Source organism: Corvus moneduloides, chromosome 6, assembly GCF_009650955.1.
Source record: "Corvus moneduloides isolate bCorMon1 chromosome 6, bCorMon1.pri, whole genome shotgun sequence".
Taxonomy (NCBI): domain Eukaryota; kingdom Metazoa; phylum Chordata; class Aves; order Passeriformes; family Corvidae; genus Corvus; species Corvus moneduloides.
In genome coordinates, this window is record NC_045481.1 from 16,368,973 (window position 1) to 16,384,068 (window position 15,096).

Below are 15,096 nucleotides of genomic sequence, written 5' to 3' on the forward strand. Positions count from 1 at the left end.
TGATAAAACAAACTGGAAGATTATTGTTCTGCTGTTCACATTTCTTTTATCAATTTTTTGTTTTGTTTTCCAAAGAAGAAATAACTAAAACCCAGAATGCACAGAGGTGTGAACTTCTGTAGATGATCTTGTTAAAGGGAAAAATTGCTATGCTATGGCCGAATACACTTCTCTACATCTGTGACTGTAGTTTTCAAAAGCAGGTTTAACTTTCTGTCTTCTCTTTCATTTTTCTCTGCCTGCCTTCCTTCCTCTGTCTTGATCCATTGCTGGATGTTATTCAGAGACTTAGAGCTTTTGTTTATTAAACAGTTAATGTAAATAACACTGTCCTTGCTTGTGTTCTTCTAGTCATTTCCCCATTTGTTAGTTATGTTGTTTATCAAGAAGAAAATACATTTTGGTCTTCTGGAAATGACTCGTTTAGAAATCTAACTACTTTTACCTGAATGGAAATGTAATTAGATGGGAATGTTGCAAGTTCTGCTAGGGTCTACTTAAAATGTGGTGTTAGGGTTGTTTGGGGTTTTTAAATTAAAGAAGCACTACTCAGCATGAACCTAAGGATAGAAAGGCCTTGAAAATTACTGCAGTAGAAATACAGTTGCAGAGATAAATGTATTAGAATTTGAACCTGATACTTACATTTAATACTGCAGTAAGGTACATACTATTTTTAAAAGATGGTAAACAAAAAAAAATTTTTTGGGGGACCTTCACTTTTCAGATTTTTGTAAACTGATTTTTCTTGCTCTATTGGAGTCAGCAGTACCAGGTGCTGTCAATCTGTTATTACCAGAGTATTTGCTCCATGACCTGTCTTTTAGAGAATAAACTATTAATTATGATTTTTTTCTTCCTTTTGTATTTTGGAGGTGGTCTTCCTAAATCCCTTTCTTCTGTGTACCACCTCTTCCTCAACCCTTTGGAAAAGGAAAAGGTAAACTATTTGCCATTTACAAGGTAAAGCCGTTAGTGCCTCTGAAGCAGTATAGCTGCTCTGGTAATGGCAAATTGATTATATTGTATTCCTTAACAATCCTGTTGGAGCTGGCTGATTTGTGCTGTTTAGATTATAGTTTAGTTTAAGGTGTTTTCTAGTAAGTGCATATCAAAATCTAAATGTAAGGTTTCTCTTTATTGTCAGTGTTCATTACAGTATTGCTATAAGCAAAATCTGTACTTAATGAAGTAAGAATTCTGTATGTTATGTATGAGTAGAAAAATTCTCATGTCTCTTGTCCTAGTGAGTAAATGCATGGTTTAGCACTTGGCTGAAATAATGTGGTTTCATGGAGCTATATGTATTTACTGTGGCTATATTTCAGCTGTTACAGGAAGACAAAAGACTAATGATAAAACTTGATTCAATACATATAAACAATGCTGATTTTATTTTCTTCTTTTACTAATTTAGTTTTTTATGTAGTTATTCTAAGAGTTACTTAGCAGACTCTCTGTCAACTACTTGATCAAATACCTTATCAGTGTGTGAAATTGCTGTTAGCAGCATCAGCTTCCACTTTCATGTATTGGTTTTGCATGCAGTTTGAGGGCTCTGATAAACTTATGAAGTATTCTAGTAAGCAGATGAGAGCTTCAGTGTCTGGGTAGCCAACATAGCTAAGCATGGTTTCAAATAATTTCTAGAAATCTAGGGCAAAACTTCCTTCCAGAGTTGTAGTTTGGAATAAATAAAACTCATGTGTGATTCAGTGTAGCGGGTAGGTGTAGTCCCAGGCAGTCAATTGTGCTGTTTCTCTTCTTCAGAGTTTGTAGCCATCTTGGGGCTACCGTTTAAACAGCTGTTCTGTGCATTAGCAGAGTGTCTTCTGGGGCCTACAAAAATGAAAAAATGTATTGTAACTTTGATCCTACAGAAAAAGTGCAGTTTTTTGTGGTCCGGTGGAAACGTTAAAAAAAACTCCTAACATAAACCCCCACAAAACCTGTTGCTTTTGTTACAGTATTTTATTAAAGAATATGTTGAGGTGCAAGTGCATTTTTTTCTAGATCAACCTTTTTGAGATTTACAATATTATGGTCACATAAAGTAAGAACATATGTTTCTGGAACTTCCTTTTTCTGATTTATGCAGAAATGTTTTTAATCCTAAGAATCTCGGAACATACAAAAATTTTATGGAGTGTGATGGTTGCATTTGTATTGTAATACTATCCTGTCATAATTAGGTGTCAGGGTGTTCTTATTTTAAAATTTTACTCTTTAAATACTATTGAGGTTTGTAAGATCTGAAATATATTGCCTGAAAATACTCTCCCTCTCTTTAAAGGATACCTTGATTGTGTGGTCTGAAGCTGAAAATTATGATTTGGCACTTAGCTTTCAAGAAAAAGCAGGATGTGATGAAATATGGGAAAAAATTTGTCAGGTAAGTTTGATAAATGTAAGATGGAGACAACCTAATTTATCTTAATGTTTGTGTTCAAAAGTTTTAGGCTGTTCTGAGAGGTGAATTTGAGCAACAGTAGATAGAAAGTAAAAACTGCCATTTTAGCCAGCTCTCCCAAATTTTGCATTTTTAAAATTTGGAAACTTTCTCATTCCTCCAGAAATTTAATACAAACCTAATCTATGTTTTGGGTACTTTTTTGGAGCATTTTCAGGTCTTTCTGCTTAACATAACTTTTTAGCACTATTTTTGCCCAAGGAAGTGTTACTCAAAATGAGTGCTTAAAAAGTAGCATAACAATTGATGTCATAATTAACTTTTTTCTAGTTGGCCATAAGGGAAAAGATTACCTATCTAAGTTTTATTGTAGAGAGAAGAATGTATGTGAGTTCTTAGTGAGTTTTAAAATGTATTTCTTATAGTATATACCGTAAAATGTAACTTTATATATGGTATATGTAATAAAACCGTATTTTATTTACATTTCTCTTTCTACATTTCTCATTCTTCTGTTTCAGGTGAGGGGAATGTTGAGTTTCTCTCAGAACTTCTTTCCATGTAAATGTTTCCAGGCTATGAAAGATCGATCTGATAGCAGGAGATCGCTCTTTCCCTGTATTATCACCTTAAAGATAATGTTTTAAGAAATCAAACAATTTATATGTAGCATGTATATATTTTAACATATGTTTTACCACTACAACCAGATGATTGTATAGTCACTGAATCAGTGCTGTTTGTGGATAATATTTGTTGGCGTATTAACTATTGACCCAAAAGAGTTTAATCAATGTATTCACTGATGTTAGTCCACTTTACCAGTTCTTGTTTGGTTTTTTTATTCCCTTCAAAGCATTACAACTTCTCTTAATTCTGTGCTACATTGTGTGGGATTTCTCTAAATTATCCTAAATCTCTCTCTGCACTCTCTTTCTGTTCTTAACAAGCATTTAGCTCTCCCCACTCTGTGTTTTGAAGTTTGTTCTTAGTGATTTCAGAAATAAAGCAAAAGAAACCTGGTTTCACAATTACATGCATATAGATTACTCCTTTTTTTAAGAATGATTCTTTTCAGCACTTTACCACTTATGTAAATTAAGTACAGAAATATTTCCAAGAACCTTAGCAGTCGATGGCCCAAAAGCTGGGGACAGAAACAAAGTGGAGAAGAGGGGAAGTTTTGTTCTTAGGAAACACCCAGAGAGGAAGCCCAGCTTCCTCACCCTCATGTAAAGATCTAATATTTTTGTAGGAAACCAGTGTCTTTACATCCTGTTTTGAGGCTGTGCTGTTGTATTTGTGTCTAGTTTACTTTATAGATCTTAAGCTTCCTCAGTCATTAAAACTTCTTCTAAAAGGAAAGCTTTGATATCCTTTATAGAGAAAGTGGTTGCTGCTGTATAAGCAGAACAATACGTGGGGTTTAGCAGCATTCGAAGTATAGGCTTGCTGTTAGAAATGAAGCATTGTTTCTCCCAGGTGTTTTTTGCTGATATTCAAGATTAAAAAGAACAGCACCTTCTACTGTTCTGCACAGCAGTGCCTCTCTGAATTTGACACATCAGACTCCAGGCAGATGCTAAAATTAAGATGTCATTAAAGCTGATACACTCTGGTACCCAAGCATCTGTGTGTTTTTTTACTAATTCATATTTTCCACAGTTTCCTCATATCTCTGGAGAGATCTTTGCAAGTCCTGTGCATTATTTTTCTGATGGTCAGTTTTCCACTATTCTTTTGTCAGTGTTGGTTTGAGCTTTTTTGTTCTTAAGAGGAGATTCTCCATCTCTGTTGAGTATTTAGGAAGTGCACAGTAATGGATTTTGACTTGCAGCTCTCCAGGACTGAAAACAACAGATAAATTAGCAAGACTGGCCTCTCTCCTCTGTTTGAGGTAGTGGAAGCTTTGAAAAGCATCAAGAGCAGTTAATAGCCTATAGATAAATGTTTAAACTACCACTAGAATAGTACTGATTTGCATTTGAAAATCTGTCTGCAGAGAATAAAGACTGGAAACAAACAGCTTAGTTCAGTAGTCTATTAAGAAGTTGCTGTCCATATTAATAATTGCAACTTCCTGGTTTTATTTGAAGTACTCAGGAAATGTAGGTTTTTCCTTATTCTTCCTCCTGTTTTTAGAAAATAAATAAAGTTAAATGTCTAATGTAGAAACAGTTCTTTAAAGCTTTCTATTTGAAGAAGTCTTCTCATTATCTCTGTTATTTTCCAAACCAGCTGTGCTCAGTGTCAGACTCGATTAGCATTTCTATTTTGCCCATACAAACAAAAAGTGTGATACTTAAATGGTATTTTTTAAAAAGCATTCAAGTAGCAGTAAAATTAAACTCCACTTTTTGACACATCTTATTTTGCAGGTTCAAGGCAAAGACCCTTCTGTCGATATTACTCAGGATCTTGTTGATGAATCTGAGGAGGAACGCTTTGATGATATGTCATCACCAGGTCTAGAATTGCCATCCTGTGAACTCAGCCGACTAGAAGAAATCGCAGAACTTGTGGCATCTTCACTGCCTTCACCGTTACGTCGTGAAAAACTCGCACTAGCACTGGAAAATGAGGGTTATATTAAGAAGCTCTTAGAAATTTTTCATGTGTGCGAAGACTTGGAGAACATTGAAGGACTACACCACTTATACGAAATTATTAAAGGAATTTTCCTTTTGAACAGAACTGCACTTTTTGAAGTCATGTTTTCCGAGGAATGTATCATGGACGTAATTGGATGCCTAGAATATGATCCGTCTTTATCACAGTCACGGAAACACAGGGAATTTCTGACTAAGACAGCAAAATTTAAAGAGGTGATACCTATATCTGATCCAGAGCTGAAACAAAAAATACATCAGACATACAGAGTACAGTATATTCAAGATATGGTCCTACCCACTCCCTCAGTTTTTGAGGAAAATATGCTATCAACACTTCATTCTTTCATCTTTTTTAATAAAGTGGAAATAGTTGGCATGTTACAGGTAAGTTTCAAAAATTCATAGTCTCTTACTTGCGCTTGGGCAAAGAAAGTTGGGTAAATACTCCTGGAAAGATTGAGGTGCTACGGTGGAACCTTCACTTCTGTGATTCTGTAAGTGATTGTGGAGTGTGACAGAAAAGGCATGGATTTGAGTACTGAGTTGTCAAATACAGGTTTTTTAATTTCTGGGTTTGGACTAGATTCTCTGTAACCGATTTAAATTGAGCAAACATATGTGGAATATTGAATAAGGTTCTTTGGAATGAATAGTACTGTTTTCACTTGGAATCTTTGATTTTAATGGAAGTTTCGAGGGTTAGTTTTTCTTTTTTATTTTGGGACTCTTTAGTCACTAGACGTAGGGTATCTTTTGTCACATTACTATGAAAAAGATTACTTTGCCTAAATTTCACAATATAATCTCCTACCACGATGTAGCTGTTGCTAATTTCGAAGTAAATTAAATTAGCTGTTTGGAAAGTACAGATTAAGAACATAAGACTGCTTTAGGTGCTTGAATGTTTTCTTAGTTTGTCTTAATAAGTCCCTAAATAATGCTTCTTGGAATTACCAGTTTTTCATTAAGTATGTCTTACTGCAAATGTAAAGAGATTATTTGATACTTTACATAGCTTACCAATGTCTTAGATGTTCTGCACCAACCCATGAACTTCCTGAACAGTATTAGAAGTGGGTGGCACATCTCAGTAAGGGGAGCTTTCTAAAGCTTTCCGCTAACTCAGCAGGGTGTTACAGCACATGTATTTTGGTTTGTAGAAGTTAATTATCGTTATCTTATTTCTCCCAGAGTTTAAAAAATGAATAGTCAGTGTGTTTGTAGGGGCTGTCTGATCTGGAGAAATGGACCAAGTGTTAGATGTTACTGATTGGTTTAACCTTATTTATCTTCAGTTTGACTCCCAGGATGTACCCTGTATAATTTCATGGAAAACATAGCAAAAGAGAGTGAAAATTCCTTTTGCAAACTCATAGAGCAAATAATTGTCAAAACTAGGCCTCACAACTTTTCATCCATTGCACTCAGTTATCAGAATACTGGTATTACTTAATCCACTCTATCGGAGCTTTAATCTGTCAGGTGAAACACCTGGGCCATCTTCAGTAGTACTAGGCCCCAGCTTGTGCCCAGGTGAACCCAGCTGTTCATGTCTGTATGTGTGTCACTGATAAACAAAGTCACAGTTGCTTATCTGAAACAGTTAGAAGGCCTTAATCATTTTGGAGTTGCCAATTTGAAGAAGTTTACAAGTCTGACTTTGAGAGAATGTTGGTGAGGATCAAGTTAAGGGATCTCAACGGGAGCATTCAGTATGACTGTTGTCTCAAAAATGTCTTGCCCTCTTTGCAACAGTTGCTAAAAGCAAATTTCTGAAGATGATACATTTTGACTTGAGGAGTAGGAGGGGAAGAATTATTCAGGAGTCTTGGTTACAGTGGCTGATTCTGAGAGGGGTCTTGAGAAACTGGGCGAGAAAAAAAGGGCCTGATCCTGCAAAATAATTAAGGGTGTGTTTGCCAGACATCCCAAGATAATTTTGTTGAGGACTAGTGACTGATGAGTTTCCTTTTTTTGTCTCTTACAACTTGTGTTAGGTTAATGGATGTAGAGCAGGTTTAGGTTAGTATACCAAGGTTTAGTATGGTTGCCAGACTTGTTAGTTGCAGTTTACAGTTGAAATAAAGGCTCAGATCTGATTTTGATTTGTTGTGTGACAGCAGATTTTTTAACCTTACCTTCACTTCTGTTGCTGTTCTCTATGGTTGGGAATAAAGTATACTTCATGTATGTTGGAGCCAGAAGAATTAACATTGCATTTCAAAGTTAGATAAACATTTCGAATTGTTGAAGTGCTTTCCACAGCTTTGAGGAGCCCAGAATGATAGCACACAAGAAAGATAATACATCCTGTGCTATATTGCATTTCCTAGTAGTTTCACAGTACAGCTCTCTAGCAAGGACGGAGAGCTCCCTGAATTTATAAGTAAAAATCTGTTGGAATTCATTTGACGTTGTTGATCAATTTTTGGTTTTGAGGGAATTAAAAAATACTCACAAATTATGTGTCCGTTGCATTTCTAAGAGTTTAAAAGGTTTGATTGACTGATTGATTTTTCAAGTTCTTGCAGTGTAGCTCTAACCCAAGGTTTCAGCCTACTTACCTGGTATTTATTTATTCATTGATTCATAGAGCAATAGGTCAGGTTGCACTTTTTGAAAATCTCTGCACTCTAGTTTCATTTCAGCCCCCCATTCCTATAGTCTGTGTATAAAATGTATGATGCTATTGCTTCCCATTTCTTTAAGCAGAATAAATAATGCTCTGAGAACTGACCTAAAATACTTCTTTTGTTGTTTTCACTTCTATAACTAATTCCTAAGGGCTTTCTTCCATTTGTGTGTGGTTTAACATGCATTCCTGTAGCTGGTATCACAATACTTTGGGTGTGTGGAGGGGGTGTTACTTCATGAAGAATGTATAGTTCTCTGTAGTTCCTGCCATTCATTATTTTAGATCTTCTGAGATCTTGGTACTCACTAACCTTACATGTTTACTTAAGAAGTGGTTTCTTTTAGAAGTCATTATTAATTGAAAAGACTCTGGGATGCTTCGTGGTAGTTTATTGGAAGCCATGGATGAGATCTCAGGTTCTTAGCTGATGCATGATAAAGGTTGTTAATGCCTTTGCTGTTGACTTTAGGTTGTCTCTCTTGGACCATTGAGGATGTGAAAAAAGAGATCTCTTCTTGGAAAGTTTCACTTGGCAGAATAAAAGTAGACTCCCTGAGTAGCTGATATCCCATGACATACTGCAACTCTTATGTATACAACTGAGTTGTTGGGTATTCTGTTCTTTTCTCTCTCTCTCTGGCTGTAAAGGAAAGGAAAAGAAAAACTGTTACCTCCATCATGGAAAAACAGTGAGCTGTAACAAGGCCTTTCCGTGTCAGGCTGTGTATTAACCAACGTGGCACCTTACAGTAGTCTCATCTCAATTAACTCAGCCAGACTTCAGTTTCAGAGAAGTGACTAGAAGTTTGTACAAGACTGTACAGATTGTGTCTTAGGCTTTTTGACAGGCTGAGTGACTTTACTAAAAACTACCACTGTGTTTTATTTAAGGCATTTATGGTCAAGATAGGCCATTTACAGTCATTAAAGGTCACTGACATTTAAAGTCAGTTTTTAGTTATAATTAATGAATATTGTAAATGAGAATATGCTGATTCTTCAGAGGTCTGGCTTTATTAGAGAGATTTTGTATGTGTTTAAAAAAAATAAATTCTGTAGTCACAGAAGATATTTGCTTCCATGATTTTGCTTTCTTTGGTAGGCAAATAATTGTTGCCCTTTTGTGCTAAAACCAAAAACAGAAAATAGGTAACCTTTGGCATTAGGGTTATGAATCATATTCTTCCCTCCTTCTTCATGAAGGTTAGCTTTCCCATAAGCTTTATAAAAATGTGCTTACATTGAGAGGCTTTTCTGAGAACTGGAGGTTAGTTTGTGATTTGATTTTATAAGATTGGTCAATTTAAGTGAGCATGTCACCATCCCACTAAACTGGATACTGTTGTTGCATGATGCATAGTAAAGCCATGAAAGCAGTATTTCCAGCCTGCGGAATTAACTGCTGTGAAAATCTACTCAATTACAGGTTTTTTCATTCACAGTGTGTAAGATATGAGAGAGGTGTTTATAACATTTTTTTGCAATTTCAGCCCCTCCTAATATGCTCTTACTGCTTGGGGTCCAACCTGTTCTAGTCTTGAGATGTCATAGCCACCAAGAATCCTTGCTGAAACATGGAGTTCGCCAAGTTTTGAGAGTGGGGGTGGGACAGGTAAGTGGTGTTTCTTGCTTTATATGACGCTCTTTTGCAATTTAAAAAAATACATACTAATGTTCACACTGGAGGCCACCAGTTCTTTCCCTTCGTATTACTAACTAGTTCATAAAAAAAAAACTTGCAAAACTGCGCCATAGAGTGAGCAAACACTATTTCCTTCTGTTCTCTCCCCCTTTTCTCATTGGTGTGCTCTTTTTGCCAGCAAGATGATGTGATGTTTTTATCTTCCAGAATAAAGAATATTGTTAGGATTACTTTTGGGTATGTGCATGTAGACTTCAGGGTCTTTAGTTTTCAGAGGAGGAGAAAAGTGGACATAAGTTAAAATAATTTTTGTGCCTGGTAGAGCAGTGATCGGATGTATTATTGCACTGGTAAATCAGAATTTTTAAATACAAAAATCATATTACTGGTAGTCCCTATATCTCTTTCCAAGAGCTAAAAAATTGCAGGCATTTAGGTACATCTGTATATTTTACTGTATTTATGTGTAACAATAGGCAGATTTTAATTTTTGAAAGTGGTTTTACAGGTAGTTGCTTATTCTAAACAGAGTCCTGTGGATGCAAACATAATTATCTGTAGTTGTTTTAGAGGAAGAATTGTGTTAGTGCATGTTGGTAGTTTTGCCCAAATCCAGTCTTCTTTCTCATAGTAGTTGGCTCAGGAATAACTGGGGATTTACTTCCAGCAAAATTCACCTTGCAGTGAAGTGTAAATGGATACTGCTTTCTGGGGGAAATAAATGACTTGGTGAAAGACATTTGTGAGTGGTGCATGCTCATGATTTTTGGGATTAACTTCTTCATTGTAGAAAATTATTTTCCACGTGTACAGAAACTACAGAAGTGATTTGGTGGATCCTCACTACTCTTCCAGCATGTCGATTCACGTGGAAGTAATGCATGATGAAGGCATGTGTGGAAAGGCAGTCCGATATGAAGGAGATTTTAAACTAAGAAATCTTCTGTGTGGTAGCAGGAGGGAATGTGTGTTTGAAGTGGTATTTATCTGTTTGCTAGTAACATTTCATGAAAATTTCACTTTACGGGCTAAAATACTGTTTCTGCCCAAAATGAATATGAAGGTGGAATTTAGGACGGAATGTGTGCTCTCTTTCCAGTTTAGGTGGTGTTGAGTTTCTTGGATGTTTGTTTTTTGAGAAAAGTAGGGTTTATGTCATTTATCTGTAATCACAGACACAAAAGTATCTGATAACTGAATGTTAATTACTAGAGAGGCCTGGTTTTCAAGAATCCTTTTTTAAGTGCCTTTTGGGAGGAGGAGGACTACTTTGAAAGTTGAATCACAAATGTAAATAGTGTCCTTTTTTGTGATCCTACCTTACCTGTGGGTTTTCTTGTTTTTAAAGTCATAAATGATTGAGTGAGTAGTTGGCCTGGCTTTTTTTTATCTTCATGAACTTTGAAATGTATTAAATCCTAGAAGCATCTACTTAGAACTTGTAAAGCATAAATGAATATACTTAGTGTCTGGTTACACATAGTTTAAATGTTGCACTTTTAATAATTTCTGTGCCTGGGGAAAATACCTAGAATCCACAATTACATCATAAACTATTGTTTGCAGTTTTGTTCTCTTGGAAAACAGTTGTGACCTTCGCAGCTTCTAAGATACAGCGAAATGTGTTTTGATACTTGTCTTCGTGAAAAGACCACATACTGCAGAGAATTATGCATTTGCACTGTGTTCACAGACATATTTTGGGGGATTTTTGAAAGTTGAAAAAAAAAGAAAACATGTAAATTGAAGTAATTCTAGCATTGAGTGTTGGTGCTTTGTGACTTCTAAAATATGTGAACTCTGTTCTCAGACTGTGCATTTCCACAGATCCTGGTAGTATTGTTCAGAAATGTTTCTTCAGATTTATTGCCCTTGTCAGTAATTTTACAGCTTGAGAGAGAGAATCTTGTATTTAGAATGTTCTTTGCAATGACAATTTTTCTATAAATGTGAGAGGGAGTCATTTCTTGTGAACAGCAACCTGTCTGCCTTTCATTAAGCATCTGGAATGAGATAAATGCTAAAAGCTTTTCAGGGCTAAGCCGTAAGTGTGAAGTTAGTAATAAGTTGTTTTTATTTTCTTGGAATAAGTGCCATTTACTGCATATTATCCATGTAAGGGTGGGATGTTTCAAATCGCTCAGATCCATCTTAATTTGTCTGATTTTTGTCTGATGGTTGTTTTGAAGCCTGGAGATTTCAGGAAATCTTGTTAATTTAAAAGTGCAAAGTATTTAATGGAGTTTGGGAGAGGACATGGCATGGAGAATATTTCAATATTATATTTAATGATGGATTGTAAAATACTGTATTGTGGTCTATACTTGGAATGCTGAAAAATAGTTACATACTGAACTTCTGCAAATTCTTCCTGAAACATTAAGTGCCAGCATTGAAGTCTTTATCGCTTGCCAGTGTTAGGTTCCCTGTACAAGTCCCGTATGTTTGCAAGCCCAATACCAGGGTGAGTGGATTGCCCTCTGCTGCAGACAGCCACATCTTGAACGGGTCAGGAATGTGGCAGGATATGGTCAGAGAGCTGAGCTGGGGTCCTGCCCACGCCTTCCCTCCCAGCCAGCTTCTGCCTGTCCTGCTCTGCCACATAGTGCCAGATGTGCAGCTTCCTCAGGGAACTCCATCTCTGGGACACTGAAGTCTCATAAATGAGACCCACATACTGCCAACAGTACAGGGTCTCCTCCTTCCACAACATAAATTTCCCCAGTTTAATACCCCTGTTTTTATTTTTCAGAAGTACACTATTCATGGCTCTTACATATGTAAGAGCCATGATTATCTGCTGCTGCTGCTGTTTCCATTATTTTTTCGCAGTGATCACTCTTAAGATAATTTTGTGGTATTGACTCGCCTTTACTCTCAGGTATTATGGAAGAGGTGAAAAGTTGCTTTCACAGTGAGAATGGAAATAGGGGTTATGCTGTCCAGCTGGGGATAAGCATGCATCTTCTCAATAGTTTTCATAGATAAGATTAGTTCTACATCTTGATCGAAACAGCAAAAAGAGAAATGAAAGCAAACTATGTAGCCTTTCCTTAAATGCACTGCTAATCATGGAAAAGAACCTGCATATTCTTCAAAAGAACTGGATTTTATGGGGTTTGGCTTTGTTTGGTTTTTTTTAAATTAATTTTAGTGACTAAGTATGTCAGTATGTCTACTGTGGGTTACTTACGTTACCTGTGGTGGCTAATGGGTTAAATATTAGAACAGAAAATTTAGAAAGCCATGTAACAGCTGAATAGCAGGTAGTCTAACATCCTTGTATTCTCCCATCAAAGCTTAAGGTACGTTTCTTGAAATCAAATACCTTAATAGTTGTTTTGAACATATTTGACTGTTGATATCTGCAAATCAAAATTTACATCTGTGCTTGATCCTCCAGAGTGAATTTTGGTATACTTCAAATGAGGTCTCTCCTATCTCCTTTTGTTTGGATTTTGAAGTAGACACAGAAATAGCACCTGAACTTGTGTCCAGAAATCGCTTTTCTTCATTGTCTGTTGGGTCAGGTTAGGAGCACAGCTCAGCATCAGACAAGAGGAAACATGGCATATTCCAAATGTAGGGTTTACATTATAGTGCAGTGAGATATAGTAGCTCATGCCAGCCTGTTGTGGATTTATCTGTGTTGTGCAGTGCCATGTAGAGATCCTGATTGTGTTGTGGCAGTGTCACAGCAGCCTTAGCATGGTGTGCTGTCATAACTGAGGTACTCACTTTCTCAGCAAGGCTGCATGGTGAGCCTGGATGAGGTATTGAGGTAATTCACAACATAAGAAAGTTTTTGTGTGTGTATCTGAAGTACTTTCATGGTTTTGCTTTATGCAGTGCAAACATAAGCAAAGCAGCTTGGATTTCTGGCACTGTGGTTTTGGGATGGAGGGATTGTTGCACATGGTGTTACTGACATCGCAAGAAACAACACTGGCAGCTTTCTGAAAAAATGTATTAGTTCCTGATGTACAGGAATCCTTCTTAGCAAGTGCTGTTTTATTATTGTATAATATTGGGAAAAGGATGGGAGAAAGTTTATTTCTGTCTTAATAATCTCCTAGTTGTTAGGACTCTAAAGTTCATGGAAAGCTAAGTATTGCTGCTCCGTTCAATCTAAATACTCATTTGTAATGTGTTTGCAGCTGTTTGCAGTTTTGCTAAGGTACAGCAGTGTGAAAATAATGGAATGGGTTTTGATTGCTGTCAGCCAGAATGCCCAATAAATTCTGCATGTAATAGGAACAGTTGTTTTGATTTGGTCTCTAGAATTCACCTCATTCCTGCTGTTAGGCGGCTTTCCCTTTATTGTGTTCTTGCTTTTGTTCTGCTGCAGACATCTAATAACATTCCAAAGATATAAATATATGAGAGTGTGTGTGCGTGCGTAGGGCTGTGTGGGAGATCATGTTTGTAAATGTATGTAAATAGCTGAAGCAAGGTTGGTGTGATTTAGGGGGACTGGCATGTGACAAGGGGGAAGGAAGTTGAAGAAGGCAAAGACAAAACAGTGAGAATTGCAGTAGAAAGTAGAAAAAGGGCAACTAGAAGGCAACACAACAAACGTTGTAATTGAGAGTGAATTGTTGGGGGGTGGAGTGATATGAATATGATTAAAGCTCAAAAACAAGATATTAATTTACTTGAAAATTGAATTAGAAAGTTGATAGTGGTGTGATTAATTACAGTATACAAACATATGTTCTCTTCATTGCCAGGAAGCATGGTCTAGAAGAACTTTATATTATACTTGGATGCCTTTTGATATTGTCAAATAAACAAATGGTATTGTTTTGCTTTTGTAGGAAGATGAAAAATTTCTGACAGACTTGTTTGCACAACTAACAGATGAAGCCACAGATGAGGAGAAAAGACAGGAATTGGTAAGAAATCTGTAAAATATACATGTGGCAATTATCACAAAGTGACATGTGCATCCCTTTTTTTTTTTTTTAATTACTGACTGGTATATTCCTGATTTTCAGGTAAATTTTCTGAAAGAGTTTTGTGCATTCTCACAAACACTTCAGCCTCAAAACAGAGATGCATTTTTCAAAACTTTGTCAAATATGGGCATACTGCCTGCACTAGAAGTCATATTGGTAAGTCATTTCAATTCTATTTGTCATAACAAGTTTGTTTATCTTCAGAGAGGCTTTTTTTAAAAAGTAGCTTCAGCACAAACTTCAGCAAGTGCTTTTCTTTTTATTTGCTTCATTTAGCTTGTCCTAGCTTAAGATTCAGAATGTTCAATATATTTTTGTAAAACTTTAAAAGCTGTTACAATATGTCATTGGTAAGTGCCTTGGCGTTCTTCAGTTTTTGTTTTCTCATTTGCTTTCCTAGCTTTGTTTGCTTTTTGGTATCCCAATAAGTAAGAAAATAGGGAAATCGATCAAAGGGCAGGGAAACCATAAAATTTATTTTGCCCAACTGCTGTCAAATCTACAAAGAAGAAGTGAGAGTTAACTTAGTTTTAGAATATGGCTTTAGCAATAGTTAGGTATGATTTGTGAAAAGGAATTAAAGCTGTATGTTTTCTGGTTCCATTTAAGCTTTTCAAGAAAGCGTAAATGGTTTCATTTGACTTTCCCAGGGTATGGATGATGCGCAAGTACGAAGTGCAGCCACTGATATATTTTCATATTTGGTTGAATACAACCCATCCATGGTACGAGAATTCGTCATGCAGGAAGCGCAGCAGAATGATGATGTAAGTAGAGGGTCCTCAGAAATGTGTGTATTGTTTTTGAAATTACTGGGTTTTGAAATTACTGGTTTATAT

The 15,096-nt window shown here is 36.2% G+C and overlaps 1 protein-coding gene across 2 annotated transcripts in view; it reads left to right on the forward strand.

Moving 5' to 3' along the window:
* Positions 1-15,096, forward strand: part of PPP4R3A (protein phosphatase 4 regulatory subunit 3A) — a 41,768-nt gene that overhangs the window by 15,567 nt on the left and 11,105 nt on the right. Inside the window, exons 2-7 of one of the 2 annotated variants that reach the window (XM_032111667.1) lie at positions 876-940; positions 2,294-2,392; positions 4,789-5,406; positions 14,117-14,194; positions 14,297-14,413; positions 14,908-15,024. In XM_032111667.1, the coding sequence (XP_031967558.1) occupies positions 4,864-5,406; positions 14,117-14,194; positions 14,297-14,413; positions 14,908-15,024 (855 nt within the window). In that variant the 5' untranslated portion in view covers positions 876-940; positions 2,294-2,392; positions 4,789-4,863. The remainder of the gene's footprint in view (positions 1-875; positions 941-2,293; positions 2,393-4,788; positions 5,407-14,116; positions 14,195-14,296; positions 14,414-14,907; positions 15,025-15,096) is intronic. The other variant, XM_032111666.1, reaches the window with a different exon arrangement.